The 14,673-nt window shown below is 43.8% G+C and overlaps 1 protein-coding gene across 1 annotated transcript in view; it reads left to right on the top strand.

The window, feature by feature from the left end:
* The first annotated feature begins 7,446 nt into the window (after positions 1–7,446).
* The window catches only part of LOC112547202 (solute carrier family 9 member C1), a 384,240-nt gene continuing 377,013 nt past the window's right edge, over positions 7,447–14,673 (top strand). The window contains exons 1-2 of the mRNA XM_025188925.3: positions 7,447–8,458; positions 14,373–14,473. Of these exons, the coding sequence (XP_025044710.1) occupies positions 8,296–8,458; positions 14,373–14,473 (264 nt within the window). The 5' untranslated portion in view covers positions 7,447–8,295. The remainder of the gene's footprint in view (positions 8,459–14,372; positions 14,474–14,673) is intronic.

Below are 14,673 nucleotides of genomic sequence, written 5' to 3'. Positions count from 1 at the left end.
AGAAGCATGTGTGGAAGGGGGCCTGCCTGCCACCAGTCCTCAACCATCATGCCAGAGCTGTTGACCTAGTTGACCTGGGCAGAGGCCACTGAGTATATGGCTTGGCAAGCCTCCATTCACACAAGGTCACCTGGGTCCTGGACCACAAGGAGCACATCAGCAGCATACGCCAACAGGACCAGATGCAGCTCCAGCTCTCAAAGCACTGAACCCATCAACCTCTGATGGGGGAGACAGAAGAAGAGCTTTATTGCCAGAGCGTACAGCTGACCTGACCTTAGACACCCCTGATGTATTCCCCCCCAAAGCTGACTGGCTCAGTCAGGATCCAGTTGAGCCTGATCAAACACTCCGCAGAGGCATGCAGCACATGGAGAAAGCTCACGAAACGGGGCCTAAAGCTGAAGGTGTGCAGAGTGCCCAGGAGATATCTGTGGTCCACCCCATTGAATGCCTTCTTTTGATCCAGGAACAGGAGAGTGAACGACAGATCATCCCTATTACCTGAGCTCTAAGAGGTCCCAGTCATAGTACAGAAAGCTGCCAATAGCTGCTGCTATCAGGGTTTCTGGGCAAGAACCTGAAATAGGTGGTGTTCTTGGGTTTCCTCAACCGTTCCTGATCCACTACAGTAAAACCCCTTGAGAGGGGAGACAGGCCCCTGTTAAGACAGGAGGCTAAACTGTTCCTACTAAGCCTGAAGGAATGACAGAGACTTTAGGAGTTCTCCCACCAATCTCCTTGCTGGCCTATGATGGATGTGGCACAATAGGCTATGACCCTTGCCTGTAGAGAGAGAGAGAGGCTACATTTAGGGTCACAGTGAGCCTCTGAGGAAAGCATAATCTGTCTGGAAGAGTGGGATCTACTGAGACAAGTTGGGAGCTTTGTCACAGTACCTATTTATATGGCCCTCTGTTATCATATGTAAACACCTCCCAAAATGATAATGTATACATAAAGATATTTCTCGCTTTCCGTTGTCAAATCAATTACGGAGAGACCTGTTATGTTTAATGTGATACTAGTGTAGAAAATTTTGTTCAAAGCAGCACATTTTTCATTTTGCCTTGAGAATACTATTGTTTATGAATATCCTGTTATCTTCTGGGAGTGAATTCTAGATTTGTGGGCCAGTGGCTAAGAAAGTTCTGTGTACTGCACATAAGAGGTTAAATTTGCAGTAGAAGATAGTTGTGGGAAGTCATGACCTAATAGAGTGAAGCAGCCTTTTAGGTAATTTGGGTAAATTCCATATAGGGCCCAAACACTGAATCTATCACAGTATTCAACAGGCGGTCAGTAAGTAGAGCAATGAAATACTGAGGTGATGTACTCCTGGAAGCCTCTGTTGCTAAGCAGCCTGGCAACTAGGCTGCTGTGTTCTGCAACAACTGTAGTTACTTTTTTTGAGGCAGCAGCACGGGTGGAGGACATGGGAGGCTGCTGCAGAGCAGACTCTGTCTACAGTGCTCACTGCAGACAGAGGCTGCTCTGCATCCCATGGAGCAGCCTTTGTCTGCGGGGAGCTCTGACCCCCATGGACAGGGGCTGCTGCTGTGGAGCAGCCTTTCTCCGCATGGAGCTCAGGTGCCCTGTGGACAGGGGCTGCTGACACCCCTTGCTGCTGCCTCTATCAGCAGACCAGCTCCCACCTGCCATCCTGGACTGCCACCTCTGATTGAAAGGCAGCAACATAGAGTGGCAGGGGGCTCTCTGGGAGTGGGGCCAAGAGTGCACTGGCTGTGGGCCCCAACCCCGGGGACTATTGAATAGTCATGTAACTGGTAAATTGTGATGCAGTTACACAATTATTCAATTACATGCTATCTAACATTCCTAGTAAACAAGCGACAGCTTGATGAGAATATTGTGGGACAGAGTTTGCACCTCTGGAAATCTTCCTGGCTCTTAGGCCAAAGACAATGGACTTTGTAAAATGAGGGGAGCGGAAAGACATTCTAGTTATCTATCATTTGAGGAGCATATGGAACAGCATCCTCTGAACCTGTGAAAGTTGGATCTTTTTTTCCCTTCAGCCCAAGATGCTGATAACTTGCTCTGAGAAACTGTTTTAGACAAAGATATACCTTGCTAAGATTAAGTTTTAGTCACTAGAAAAAATGTTGTGTTTGCGACTAATACCTATATCTTTTTCTCTTGCTTAGTACCACTTAAATCTCTGTTCTTAAACTATCACAATGCTGTTTTATTATAGCAAAGTGTGATTTTTCATCCACCTAACAGGCTGATGTGTACTCCATCTTTTTAGAAGTGGCAGACTTGTCTTCACTAAGGGGAAGGCCATATTTTTACTATGTTGAATAGTGACTCTTTCACGATCAATCTTCCAGCATTTAATTTAGCTAAATCAAACTCAGAGGGCGCCCCTGTCAGTGCTGGTACTCTTGTTTCTTGTGAGAAGTAAGGGAAGCTGATAGGAGCATTTGCTCCCAGTGACCTCCTGCAGTGGAGACCCCCCCGCTCCCCCGAGAAAACTCAAATTAAGGTACATTGTCTTCAGCTATGTAATTAATGTAGCCGGAGTTGCATATCTTAATTCAACTTTCCCCTTTAGTGTAGACCTGGCCTAAGTAGTCCATAGATCTCCCACAAAACATCTAGGCTACATCTACACTGGCACTCTTTTCCGGAAATGCTTAAAATGGAATAGTTTTCCGTTATAAGTATTTCCGGAAAAAGTGCGTCTACATTGGCAGGATGCTTTTCCGGAAAAGTGTCCTTGCCAATGTAGATGCGCTTTTCCGCAAAAAAGCCCCGATCGTCATTTTTGCGATTGGGGCTTTTTTGCGGAAAAGAAATCTGTGCTGTCTACACTGGCCCTTTTCCGGAACAGTTTTCCGGAAAAGGATTTTGCCCGAATGGGAGCAGCATAGTTTTTCTGGAAAAGCACTGATGATTTTACAGTAGATCGTCAGTGCTTTTCCGGAAAAGCAAGCGGCCAGTGTAGACAGCTGGCAAGTTATTCCGGAAAAGTGGCTGTTTTTCCGGAATAAGTGGCCAGTGTAGACACAGCCCTATATTATTTTTATTTTTTCAACTCTATAGAGGCTGTTTTTTCTTTAACAAACCAAGAAAAGAGCAAATGGATGGAAAAACATGAAAATGGATAGTAATAAGAGAAAGGTAATTTTCATTGTCTTTCCAAAGCCTTTGCCACTGCTTTCTTATTTCTACATTTTGTTCTTCTGGTATAATGCAGTGGAGCAGGCAGAACGTGCTCAATTTTCGCTGAGTGCATCATCTGCCCATTTAGCAGTTGCAGCTCAATGTTCAAAATAGAACTAAATATTCAGTAAAAATCTGTAATAAAGGGTATTTTCTTGTCCAAATTATATTGGTATCAACTATGAATTTCTGGCTGTTACACTACAAACCTGAGTCAGATATCTATTATGTACATAATATATACTATTACAATACATTTCTTCATTATACCAGGTCATGTTAAATAATTTCAAAAATTACATTTGAGATAAGGGACACATTACTTTAAAGCTAATTTTATATGAAAAGGAGTAACAGAATAAAACATCAAGAGGAATATGATTAAATAAATTATTACAGTACACAGAAATGTACCCTGACAAACAATCAAAACAGTCTTTATTCAATAATAAATCTTATATATTTCTCTGGAAAAAATTGAGAGGTGCTTTCTGAAATTAAGCTGGAGGTCTGCATGAATAAACTTTCCTACCATCACTACCGGACTTTCACTTTGGATAGAAGAAACCATTACTCTGTATTATGATCTAGAAATAAAATGGTATTGGAGGTCTACAATTCAACCAATGATGTGCTAGAAGCATGAAAAGTCTGACGTACTTTGAGGAATTATGTTTACCATGGTACCCATGTAATTAGTTCTTTGTTTAAATCTGCATGATAGTCTCAGATGCTTTATCATACTCTATTATGTTACTCTACGTCAGATAAAATAATCTTTACTTCCTATTTGATTAATTTTACTATTAATCAATCTGAAGATTGACAGCTTTTAATAATTCTTATCCATGTTATAAACAGTATTAGTTTATTTGAAAACAATATCATCATAACTCAATTGAAATTTCTGTAGCTGCTTAGAAAACCCTTAAACTGTGCTCATGACTCATGATACAATATGACTGAATTATAGCTATGCTTTTAGATTAGAACCAAACTATTAGTCTACAGATTCTGTGTTTTTTGCTGAGATTTTATTTCCTTTATCTTAAATTAATAACATCTATTTAGCATACTTTTTTTCCTCAGACTGTCTTTATTTTAAAGTTGAGAATGAAGTTGATAAATCTCAATATTATGACTCAAAATAACAGTTGTAAATTACATCAATTGGCCATCAATTTATGAGTTATCATTGGAAAAAATAGGATTCTGGCTTGTTCATGACTTATTTTTTAAAGGGAGACTTTATTTTTTGCCTCACCAATGGAGATATTAAAAATTCCTAGAAAAACTGTAGCATCCTCAGTAATCATCTTGAATTCAAATATAAAACTCAAAGTAATGCATAATGAGCTTTAAAATAAAGTTGATATTTAAATCAAGCACATTGCATTTTTGTTTTTAAATATATTAGAATTATACACAACATAAAGATAGCTATATAAAAGGAGAAATACAACTATGAAATTTAAAGGGCAGATTCAGTACCTTGAAGAATTAAAAAAAGAAGCAATATGAAATGGAATTAGCATACGACCATATGAGCCTTAATTCAATCGTGGAGTAATTTAGTGAGAATCCTCTTAAATAATAAATTAACTGAGTCAAATAGTTCAGTTTTAGGGGATTACTGAATATTTTGAGGACTGATTTTTGGAAAAAGTTGGGTGTTTTGCATTCCTGTCAGAAAGTCATGCTTGGGTTCAATCTCAGTTCCTTTCAGCATGGAGTTTCACAAAATCTTTGATTATTGAAATGGTGTAGTCTATGAAATTTTGACACGCATGACATAATAAGTTATACAAATCCAGAATTACTTTGAAGTTATGCTCAAACCTGATCCTGCGGCAAGCAGCCTGATGTTGCCTCTGCACCGCCCATTTATCTGTGGGAGGCGTGACAAGCCCATAGCCCCTTATATGCTGATTGCATGGTCTTGAGACAAGCCTGGCACAACAGCCCACAGAATAGGTGGTGGCAGCCCACCCCGACTTCCTCCCCTGACGCCAGATGCATGCTCACCACGGGGAGCCAGGATGGCTCCTCTCTTTCTTCCAGTGGGCTGGGCAGGAAGGGGATTGAAAGCATTTCCTAAAGGCTACAATGCTTGCTCCATCATTGTGGCTGCTGTCTATGGTTAACCTTGCTGGCCTCAGCCTGCATCCATCTGCCTTTCTTAGCCCCACTGCTGGGTTTTGTCCCCTGCCCACTAGGGTTTGCACCACCTCCAAGTTCCACAGAGCTCCTACAAAGCCTCTCCTCCTCCTTTTGTCACCAACTGGACTTTTAACAGCCTGGTTAGTGGTGCTGATCGGAGCTGCCAATGTGTTTTTGATCAGATGGGCAGTTGGCAACCTTACCAAGAGCTATGGGGCTGTTCTATCTTGCATCAGTGGTAATGGTCCTCTGAGACTTTCATGAGACTTAGGAATTGCCGGACTGCAGTATACTCTGACCATGCCCCTTCACGCACAATAGAGCTAGACAGCAGTGTTTATATTGAGAATAAACCACCCATGGATTTCTCTGCACCAAGGAACTCCTCAGCTACCAATTTAAGGTTACCTTTTTTTTGCACTGCTGAATCCAAGGGCTCTCTATGAAACCGAGTAGGCTGCAAACTCCCTCATTATTAGCAAGGAGCTGTGGCTTAAGAACACGAAAGACATCTATGACCTATTCATTTTGAGCCAACTGGCCTACCTACCTGATGGTGGTCTTTCTATACTTGTGAGAAAGTGGGATTTTTTAATTAGGTTTAAAAAGTGAAAGTGGCTAATCTTTTTAACTCCCCTGATTTTTCCCAATAGGGAAAAAAGTAAAATGTGAATTGTTAGAGATGTGAAAAAAAGTTTTTCAAAATGTTTCAGAAGATGCTGGATTGATTTTCGTTTGGAGGGAAGAAAAATTGAGCAGCTCTGCTTAATATTATAGGTCCCCTCTTCTCACTAGTCCGGGTCCCTCCAAAGCACTGGCCACCAGGTGCATAATATCACAGCTGGCTTGGACATGGGCAATATTCCCTCTAATTTTTTTTCTATACATGTGTGGAATAAACGTTGCTATCTGAACCAAGGCATGTGCAGATGTACACCACCATCAGAAACACATGGTCTAGACTGGCATGATTTTCTGGAAATGCTTTTAACGGAAAAATTTTCCGTTAAAAGCATTTTCGGAAAAGAGCATCTAGATTGGCATGGACGCTTTTCCGCAAAAGCACTTTTTGCAGAAAAGCGTCCGTGCCAATCTAGATGCGCTTTTCCGCAAAAAAGCCCTGATCACCATTTTCACGATCGGGGCTTTTTTTGAGGAAAACAAATCTGAGCTGTTTACACTGGCCCTTTTGCGCAAAAGCTTTGCGCAAAAGGGACTTTTGCCCGAATGGGAGCAGCATAGTATTTCTGCAAGAAGCACTGATTTCTTACAGTAGGAAGTCAGTGCTTTTGTGGAAATTCAAGCGGCAAGTGTAGACAGCTGGCAAGTTTTTCCGGAAAAGCGGCTGATTTTCCGGAAAAACTGGCCAGTTTAGACACAGCCATGGTGCTGGCTGTGGGCGCTCTGCCAATCAGCTAGACAGAAGCTGAATCTCTCTTGGGTGGCCACCTAAGCGCTCATCTTACAGAAGAAACAAAAAACAGGACTGTGTAGCACTTTAAAGACTAACAAGATGGTTTAATAAGTGATGAGCTTTCGTGGGCCAGCTTTGTTTCTGCTGCACCAGACTAACACAGCTACATTTCTACCACCATCTTACAGAAGACACTGGCCATAGGGGAGAAGTAAAATTGCCAGGGATCCAGTTTTCAACTAGCAACCTGGTTGAAAAGGACCCTGCCTACCCTGGTTCTGTAGGCTTCCAGAAAGGGCTGCCAGGTTCCTGTGACCTCCCAGCCATTAGGGTGGCCAGAAACTGAGAGGGTCCACGCTTTGGTCTCAGCCCAAGTACTGGGAAATGCAACTAATGGGAGTGGTGAGGGGTGAGCCTGCAGCTGTGAGGGCACCATACGGTTTTCCACTGGTTCTGGTGGCTATTTCCTGGGAGCTGTGGAAAATGTTACTGGAAGCCCACGCCCCCTCCCGGACCTCCGGCCACAGCCCTCTCCTGCACCCCAACCCCACTGAAGAGCCACGCCCCTCCAGCCAGAGCCCTCCTTCATCTCAAACCCCTGTCCAACCTGCAGCCGCCTCCCACACCGTGAGCCCCTCGTTCGTGGCCCCGCCCGGAGCCTGCAACCCCCCCCCCCCCCCCCGCTACAGCCCTGACCCCTTCCCCCTCCTCAGCCCGAGCGAGGGAGGTAGGGGGAATGGGGCGCGCGGAGGGCGGGGCAGGCGCGTTCGGTTCTCTGCCGTTAGACATTTGCCCAGCCGAGGCAGTGAGCCAGTCACGCGTCGCGCAGCCGCCACGGCCCGGCCCAACATGTGATCCCTTTTGACACGCGCTGCTTGCGTCCGGTACATCGAACCGCTTGCTGCCTCGCGCGGCGCTACTCTCGCGAGCTCTGGTTGGGGAGTGGCAACGGGCCGCGCGTGCTGCGGGAGTTTTCAACCCCCAACTGCTGTGAGGATAGAGGCGTAGCCGACGGCGCGGCTTCGACTGCCTAGTTCCCGTTCCAAGCTTTGGCGCGCGAAAGAGACGGAGGGCGGGGCGCGCGCGCCGGACTATCTTCAAATCTAACGGCCGCGGCGGGAAGGGCTTTGCGTTGGGTCCCGACCGCAGCGGCACCTCGTGAGGGACAGTGTGTGTGAAGGGGCTTCCTATCGCGAACCCGGCCTTGCTGATCATTTGAAAGGGCGGGCGGGGCTAGGCTTGAGTCTGAAGCCACCTTGGGGAAGGCTTTCCGGACCTTGTAGGAGCAGGAAAAGTTGAGCTTGGGGCTGCCCAGTAGGAATCGCGCTGCCAGCTGTGAGCCAGTCCCCCATCATCTCCCTCTGAGGAGTTGGTGGGAGAAGGACTCCTGGGAACTTCTGTGAGCAGGGGGCAAGGGGAATCCATTCTTGCAGTGAGGCGAAGGCCTAGTTGGGGAGTGGTTGGGACATGGCTGTTGGTTGGGACGCTTGTCTGTGAGCCCAGTGGATTGAGTATCACAGTGCTCAAGCAGGATGACTTCCATAAACAGCAGCTTTGACTGGGTCACATCTTCCAGAGAAGGGTCCTTAAGCATGAGGAATTCAGAGGATGAGAATTTCTATGGAAAATACCATATCCTAACGAAGAACCAGCCATTCCTTGTGCTGCTGATATTTATGAGCTGTGTAGTAGGCGGTAAGGCACTTCATTGCTCCTAATATTGACATGATAGTAAGCAGGTGCAGGCACAAGTTGGATGAATGGCTTGTTCCTTTCAGTCCCTGTGAACCTTGCATACTTTTGGGAACAGAAGATCACCTGGTTGGCTTGTGTGATACCAATTCATCTCAGCATATGTGTCAGCAAAGTCTAGTTAATTATTAGAAATAGACAAGACCTAATAGCATTATAACGTTATCTAGGCATTCTTTAACTTTTCATTTTGGCTAGTTTCATGTTTATCTCTAACCTTTTCCCCCTCTTCCCTATGTCATTCACTGCCCGGCTTTGTGCACATGTTCTATTGTTGGGCAGTTGGGCTTCTCTGTTCCTTTTGCTATCTCTTTACTCCAACCCCAGTTTCCCTTTGAATTCTTCTTCCTTATCTTCCTGTTCATTTCCTTCCCTTTATGTGTTTGTTTGACTTCTGTAAGCACCATTTTTTTTCTTTCTTTTGTTATCTCCCTGCTTACATTCCCTTCATTTCTATCCCTCCTGGAAAAAAAAATCATACATTTTTATATAAGGAAAAGATTCCAAAAACAGCAGGAATCAATTCACTAATTGGAACTTGAGTCCGAAATCAAATGCAGTTCTGCTTGCTTCTGCGTTGCCTTTTCATTAAAATGGCTTTCCTAATTGCAACCATCTCTTAGGCAGATGATGACAAACTAACAACCTTGTCAGTGGAGAAACTATAAGGCATTTATTTTCCCAAGAAAGCAATGTTGGAGTAAATTCTGGTATAAAATGTAATTCTGAATTCCACTGGGCATAATCTGTCCATCATTCTGCATAATGTGTAATTGTCACAAAAAGAGAAAATAGCCCCAATTAGATGTGAAATGAGCCCTGTGTATTTAGTTGAAAAGAACTGAACCATACTGAAGAACTCTGTTCTACAGCAATTCCAGATAAAATGGGGCAAAAAGCTCATGAGAGAGGAGACACCATATAAGGATTAAGCGTGACATCACAAGAGTTGTAAAGACCTCAGAAACAGAACATACTCAGTGCACTTTAGACCACTCCCTGACCTGCTACTTTGAGATCAGTGCAGATTAAGGATGTTAAGAAGTGATTGACTACACGATTAGCCAATATGGAGAGGCGGGATCCAGAAGCTGCTGCAGCTCTGCAGTTTAAATGTAGTAGGAGTCAGGCATGCAGGCATCCTGGCTCCTATATTTAAAATGCAGAGCTGCATCGGGGGTAGGTCCCTGACCCAGTATGAGCCGGGACAGAGCTGGTTCTGGGACCTACTCCTTCTGCCTCCCCTTCCCCTCTGCATAGTGGAGACAGTGCTAGGGGGAACCAGATTTTAAGTTGGCTCTCCCTGGCACTGGCTCCTGTAGTCGTGTCCCCCCCCCCCCCCCCCCCCCCGCTGCCTCTGATACAGAGGCAGCAAGGGGGGGGAAGTGAGTAGTGACTCGACTAATTGATTACATCCTTAGTGCAGGTGTCTCTCTCATCATTTTAAACCTGCAGGTTTATTTATTTACTCTTACAAAGCACTGGAAACTGAACATTTTAAGGTTCTGCTTATTTAGGCATTGAGTAAAAGGTATTCTGTGCAGTGGTCTCTCCCTTGTCTTTAAACTTTTCCCCTTTGAATTCTGGCTTTTCTTATTTTTTACACGGCTTTTTGTGTTGGCTGTTTTCCGCCTTTATAGGAGCAACAGACTTAGTGATATCAAGAAGAGAGAAAATTAAATTCTTAGCTCTCCATTTCTTTTGTCAGCTAATTTAACCTATCATTTCAAGGTTACAGAGGTGGAAGAGAAGCAAGGACTGGAACCAAACTGCCAGTGAAGCAAGACTTGCTCCCACCCCGAGCTCTGGGATGGTCAAAGGCTTGCAATTGATGCAAATCCTAAAGATCATTGACTGCAGGACTGGCTTTAGGGAAAATGGCTCTCTGGGTTCCCTTTTGGTCATAGCACAGTGCCAGTGTTGTTTAAGGAATGCTGCCTGGTCAAAGGTGCTTTTTATCTTCTGGGTATAAGTGTTCATTCATCTTTAGGGGTATTACTACCTCATGGGTGTAAAAACCTGGAATTCAGTCTCTTTCTTTATTTGCCATTTCTCAGTCAAATGGCAAACTTGTCAATTGATTTGGCTCTTTTGAAAGAATATTTTGGGGCTGTGACCCCAGGCACTCCCTCGTTCTGTTATCTCAGTAAGCATGTCCAAGATTCACCTGGGGTGCCATTAGGTGTTCCACAGAATCCAGACTGATGGGCTTCTTCTCTTAAAGGAAGATTTTGGTTTTACTTAGTTAATTGATTTTTTGTGAGGGAGCATACCTGTTAAGAAATCTCACCCAAGAATGATTAATATATTTAGTGGCAAATTTCAGAATTCTGAATTTGTGTGGCTGACAGAGAGGATGACTTATAAGAGATTCCGTGCTGGAGATTAGAAGCTTAACAAACTAGGAGAGTGGAGCTGCCTTTAAAAGTGTAGTGAGGAACAGTAGCCCAGATTTTGAACAAATAGTCTCCTTTGCAGAAATTTGCTTTATAAAATAAGGGGAAAACCTTCCATTTCTTAGTTGTGCTGGCTTTTAAAATTTAATTTTCTCTTTGTAAGCAAAAAGGAGGATTTTTTTAAATTTGTCCTTATTTGACCACATTTTAAAAATCACAGTTTCTTAAAATCACTGGAAGACACAACAGTTCAGGATAGGGATGTAAAATACTGTTTACTTAGTTAACCGGTTAAACCTTAAGTTCAACTTGTTGGGATGGAGTGGCCCCCCTTGCTTGCTGCAGCGAGGCTGGAGTCCCCAGTGGACAAGGGCTATTCTAGTCTGGCTGCTTCCAGCCATACACGGGGGCCTGGCAGGGCTATTCCCAGGGTATCGGGTACTTGTAACCCATTAACATCCATAGTTCAGGACTAGTTTTAAAATAATCTTTTACCATGATTTCCTTAGGCATAAATATACATAACTGACTTTTTTCCCATGTTTATGTCTTAATATAAATTATATATCACAAAAGGTGTAATAACTCTAAAATCCATGAAGTGGATTTGAGATATGTAATGTAAATATGCTTCATTTCAAGGCAGAAAATAGTCCTTCTCCCATAGCAAGAATAGAGATTTGTCATGTATATCCACCATATCTGCATCAAGGCCAGAGTTTCTGGAGAAGCAAGCATGATTCATTAAAAGGGGTGTTTTTGTCACTCAACTCTGATCCAAATCTTTTCAGTTGGTACATGTTTACACATAGGGTTGGAAAGCAGCCCTGCAGGAGATGGTGTGCGTGCACTCGCTTCCACCTGACCCCAACCACCCCATGCTGCTGTCTCTGTATCAGAGATAGCTACATGGGGGAGTGTGGGAGTCTGGGAAGCCAGCTTCCCAGGAGCACCTGCCCCTGTATCAGAGGCAGCACTGTGAGAGTTAAGGGGGCTGCGTGTAACCGTGAATGAGACCAGGTTCATTTTACTATTTACACGTTTACACTATCCCATCTAGGATGTAAGTGTGTAGTTGATTACAGAATTGATAAGTCTGGGTTTATTGTTTAATTCCATTGACTATAGGCACCCCATCTTGCTGCCTCTGTATCAGAGGCAGCAAGGGGGGGAGGTGGGAGCCGATATGCGAGGGGGGCTGACTTCTAAGCCGGATCTAAGTACGTGCCAGCTGCTGCAGAACCCTCTCCTCCCTGCACCTCTCTGAGGCAGCAGTGCAGAGGGGCAGGTGGAAACGTGTTTGGGGAGAGCTGGCTTAAAGGCAACACTAGTTCCCATGGCACTGCCTCTCCCCATCCTGCTGCTGCCTCTGATAGGCAGCAGAGTGAGGTGGGCAGGCTGGAGCTGATAAATGTGGGGAGCCAGCTTTCAAGCCAGCCCCCACGGAGCTGCCTCCTCCGCATCTCTCTCCCCCTCTCCTCCCTGCTGCTGCATCTGGATCAGAGGCAACTGAGAGGGGCAGGCGGGAGCTCATATGTGCAGGGAGCCTGCTTTTAAACTGGTGCTTTGCATGTGTCGACTCCATGGAACCGCCTGTCCTCCCTCCCCAAACTGCCTTCCATAGAGGTGGTAGTGTGGTGTGTGTGGGGAGGCAGGGGGGTAGGCTAGAGCCAGTGCTGGGAGGGGAGTTGGCTTAAAAGCTCAGGGGGCAGGTAGAAGCCAGCATGTGTGGGAAGATGGCTGTTAAGCTGGCTCTCTGCGAGCACTGGCTTCTAACTGCCCCCTTCCCCTTTTCCAGAGGTTACACGTTTACACAAATACATGATAGTTAGCATCCCTACTTCCCACTCCAAATATTACCTGCTTCCAAATTCTGATGTATGCAAGATGCATAATTAAGTCTGTGACAAATGGGCCTAATTACAGTTCTTCCAACTGATAGGAGCAATCCGTACTGTTACCATTAGTCTATCTTGTTCTGTTATTTTGTATTTCATAACCTGATGGATCTGGAAATCATAAGTTTACTGATATATGGTGATGGTGCAGCACTCTGTGGACTTTAGCTGGCCAGGTCTCTCTCTTTGTTTTCATTTTTATATGGATACTGTTGGCTTTTTTTGGCCTTAATTTGGGCCCAAGAAGGCATTGGGTGCCCACGATACCTATAACACTTTTAGTTGTACTACCATGCTCATTTTTAAGATGTCAGGAGGAACTTTTTTGTGTTGTTGCAATATCATATAATGTTTTAACTTTTATGTTGTTTGTTTATAATTCTCTGTTAGGAATGCTGCAAATGAACTATATAAGAATATCCCCAGATGCCACAGTATGGAGCTATTGGGAATTTGGTGACGTGTAACTTGGGCAAATGTTTTAGGGAGGTTCTAATATGGGTCTTATTGGCTAGACTTTTCACTGGTGTATTTTCATTGGTGAATTTTCAACTTGGTATTACAAACTAGGAAAAAGAAGCAAGTAGTTGGTTTTTTTTTAAACATGTAAATGCTGAATAACACTATTTTGGTTAACTGAAACACTTTTTCAGACATTATTTCTGCATATCCCCATTACAGGCAGTCCCCGGGTTACATGGATCCGACTTACATCGGATCCCTACTTACAAACGGGGTGAGGCAACCCTGCACTAGCTGCTCCCCCCCAGCAGACCAGGGAGACGCGAAGCTAGCGCCCCCCCCCCAGCAGACCAGGGAGACGTGGAGCGGCTTTTCTCAGCAGACACCTCAGCTTGAGAATAAAGGACTGAAGGAAGTGAGGTGTGGGAGAATAAAACTGAGCACTGGAGAAATGTTTGGCTAGAGTTTCCCCTACAATATGTACCAGTTCCGACTTACATACAAATTCAACTTAAGAACAAACCTACAGTCCCTATCTTGTACGTAACCCGGGGACTGCCTGTACATGATTTGTGTAATCTGCCTTTGCTATATGCTTCCCCTAAGATGAATTCACATATTTGTTTAGCTGTTTATTCAAAACACCATTTGGGTAAATACTTTCAGATGTCCATAAAATATTTTGGTGTTACTATACTGAAGCAATCAGGTTGAGATATAGAAAGTGGAAAGAAAAAAATATAAAATATCCTTGGCAGGTATAGCAAGTGTCTATTGTTATACTTTTCTTGCTTTGTACATTTGAGCACAAGGGAAATACAGATTTTGATTAGTGCTTACCAGCTACACCAGCAACCTTGAAATAGGAATGTACATTCAGTTGTGCTCTGGATATGAAAATAAGTACTGGTTGAACGTTGAGTTTATGCATCTTAAATGTGGATCTTCACAACATTTATAGCTTGTTTGCAGACCCAAAATTATGTAGCAGATACAGGAGAATTTCAGGTCAGATCTGTGCTGCTTATGGTAGAGATGCATGTTTTGGAATTATATACAATGATGTTGTTTCTATGAATAATAATCTCTCTTTGTTTCCAGCTTTGTTGAGAACCTTTCTGAAGGAATGGAATGTTCCTATTATTATAATTCTTTGTTTTATTGGAGTTCTCCTTGGAGTATTGGGCTACTTTGTAAATGAGGTACTGTATATTTAGTAACTATAATTGTTTTAAAATGGGGCATAATGCAACACACATGGGTTTTTTAAGGTATGGTGATTTACTTGATTTTTAGTGAACACTCAAAAGCACCCACTCTAAAATTGAAAATTTAGTGATCAAACACAAGAAAGAAAAACAAATTAAAATAGTGATAGAGATGTAGCCGTGTTAGTCTGGTG

Source organism: Pelodiscus sinensis, chromosome 5, assembly GCF_052426305.1.
Source record: "Pelodiscus sinensis isolate ZL-2025 chromosome 5, ASM5242630v1, whole genome shotgun sequence".
NCBI classification, from domain to species: domain Eukaryota; kingdom Metazoa; phylum Chordata; order Testudines; family Trionychidae; genus Pelodiscus; species Pelodiscus sinensis.
Note: the sequence above shows the minus strand (reverse complement) of the source record. Positions and strands in the feature narration are given on the sequence as shown.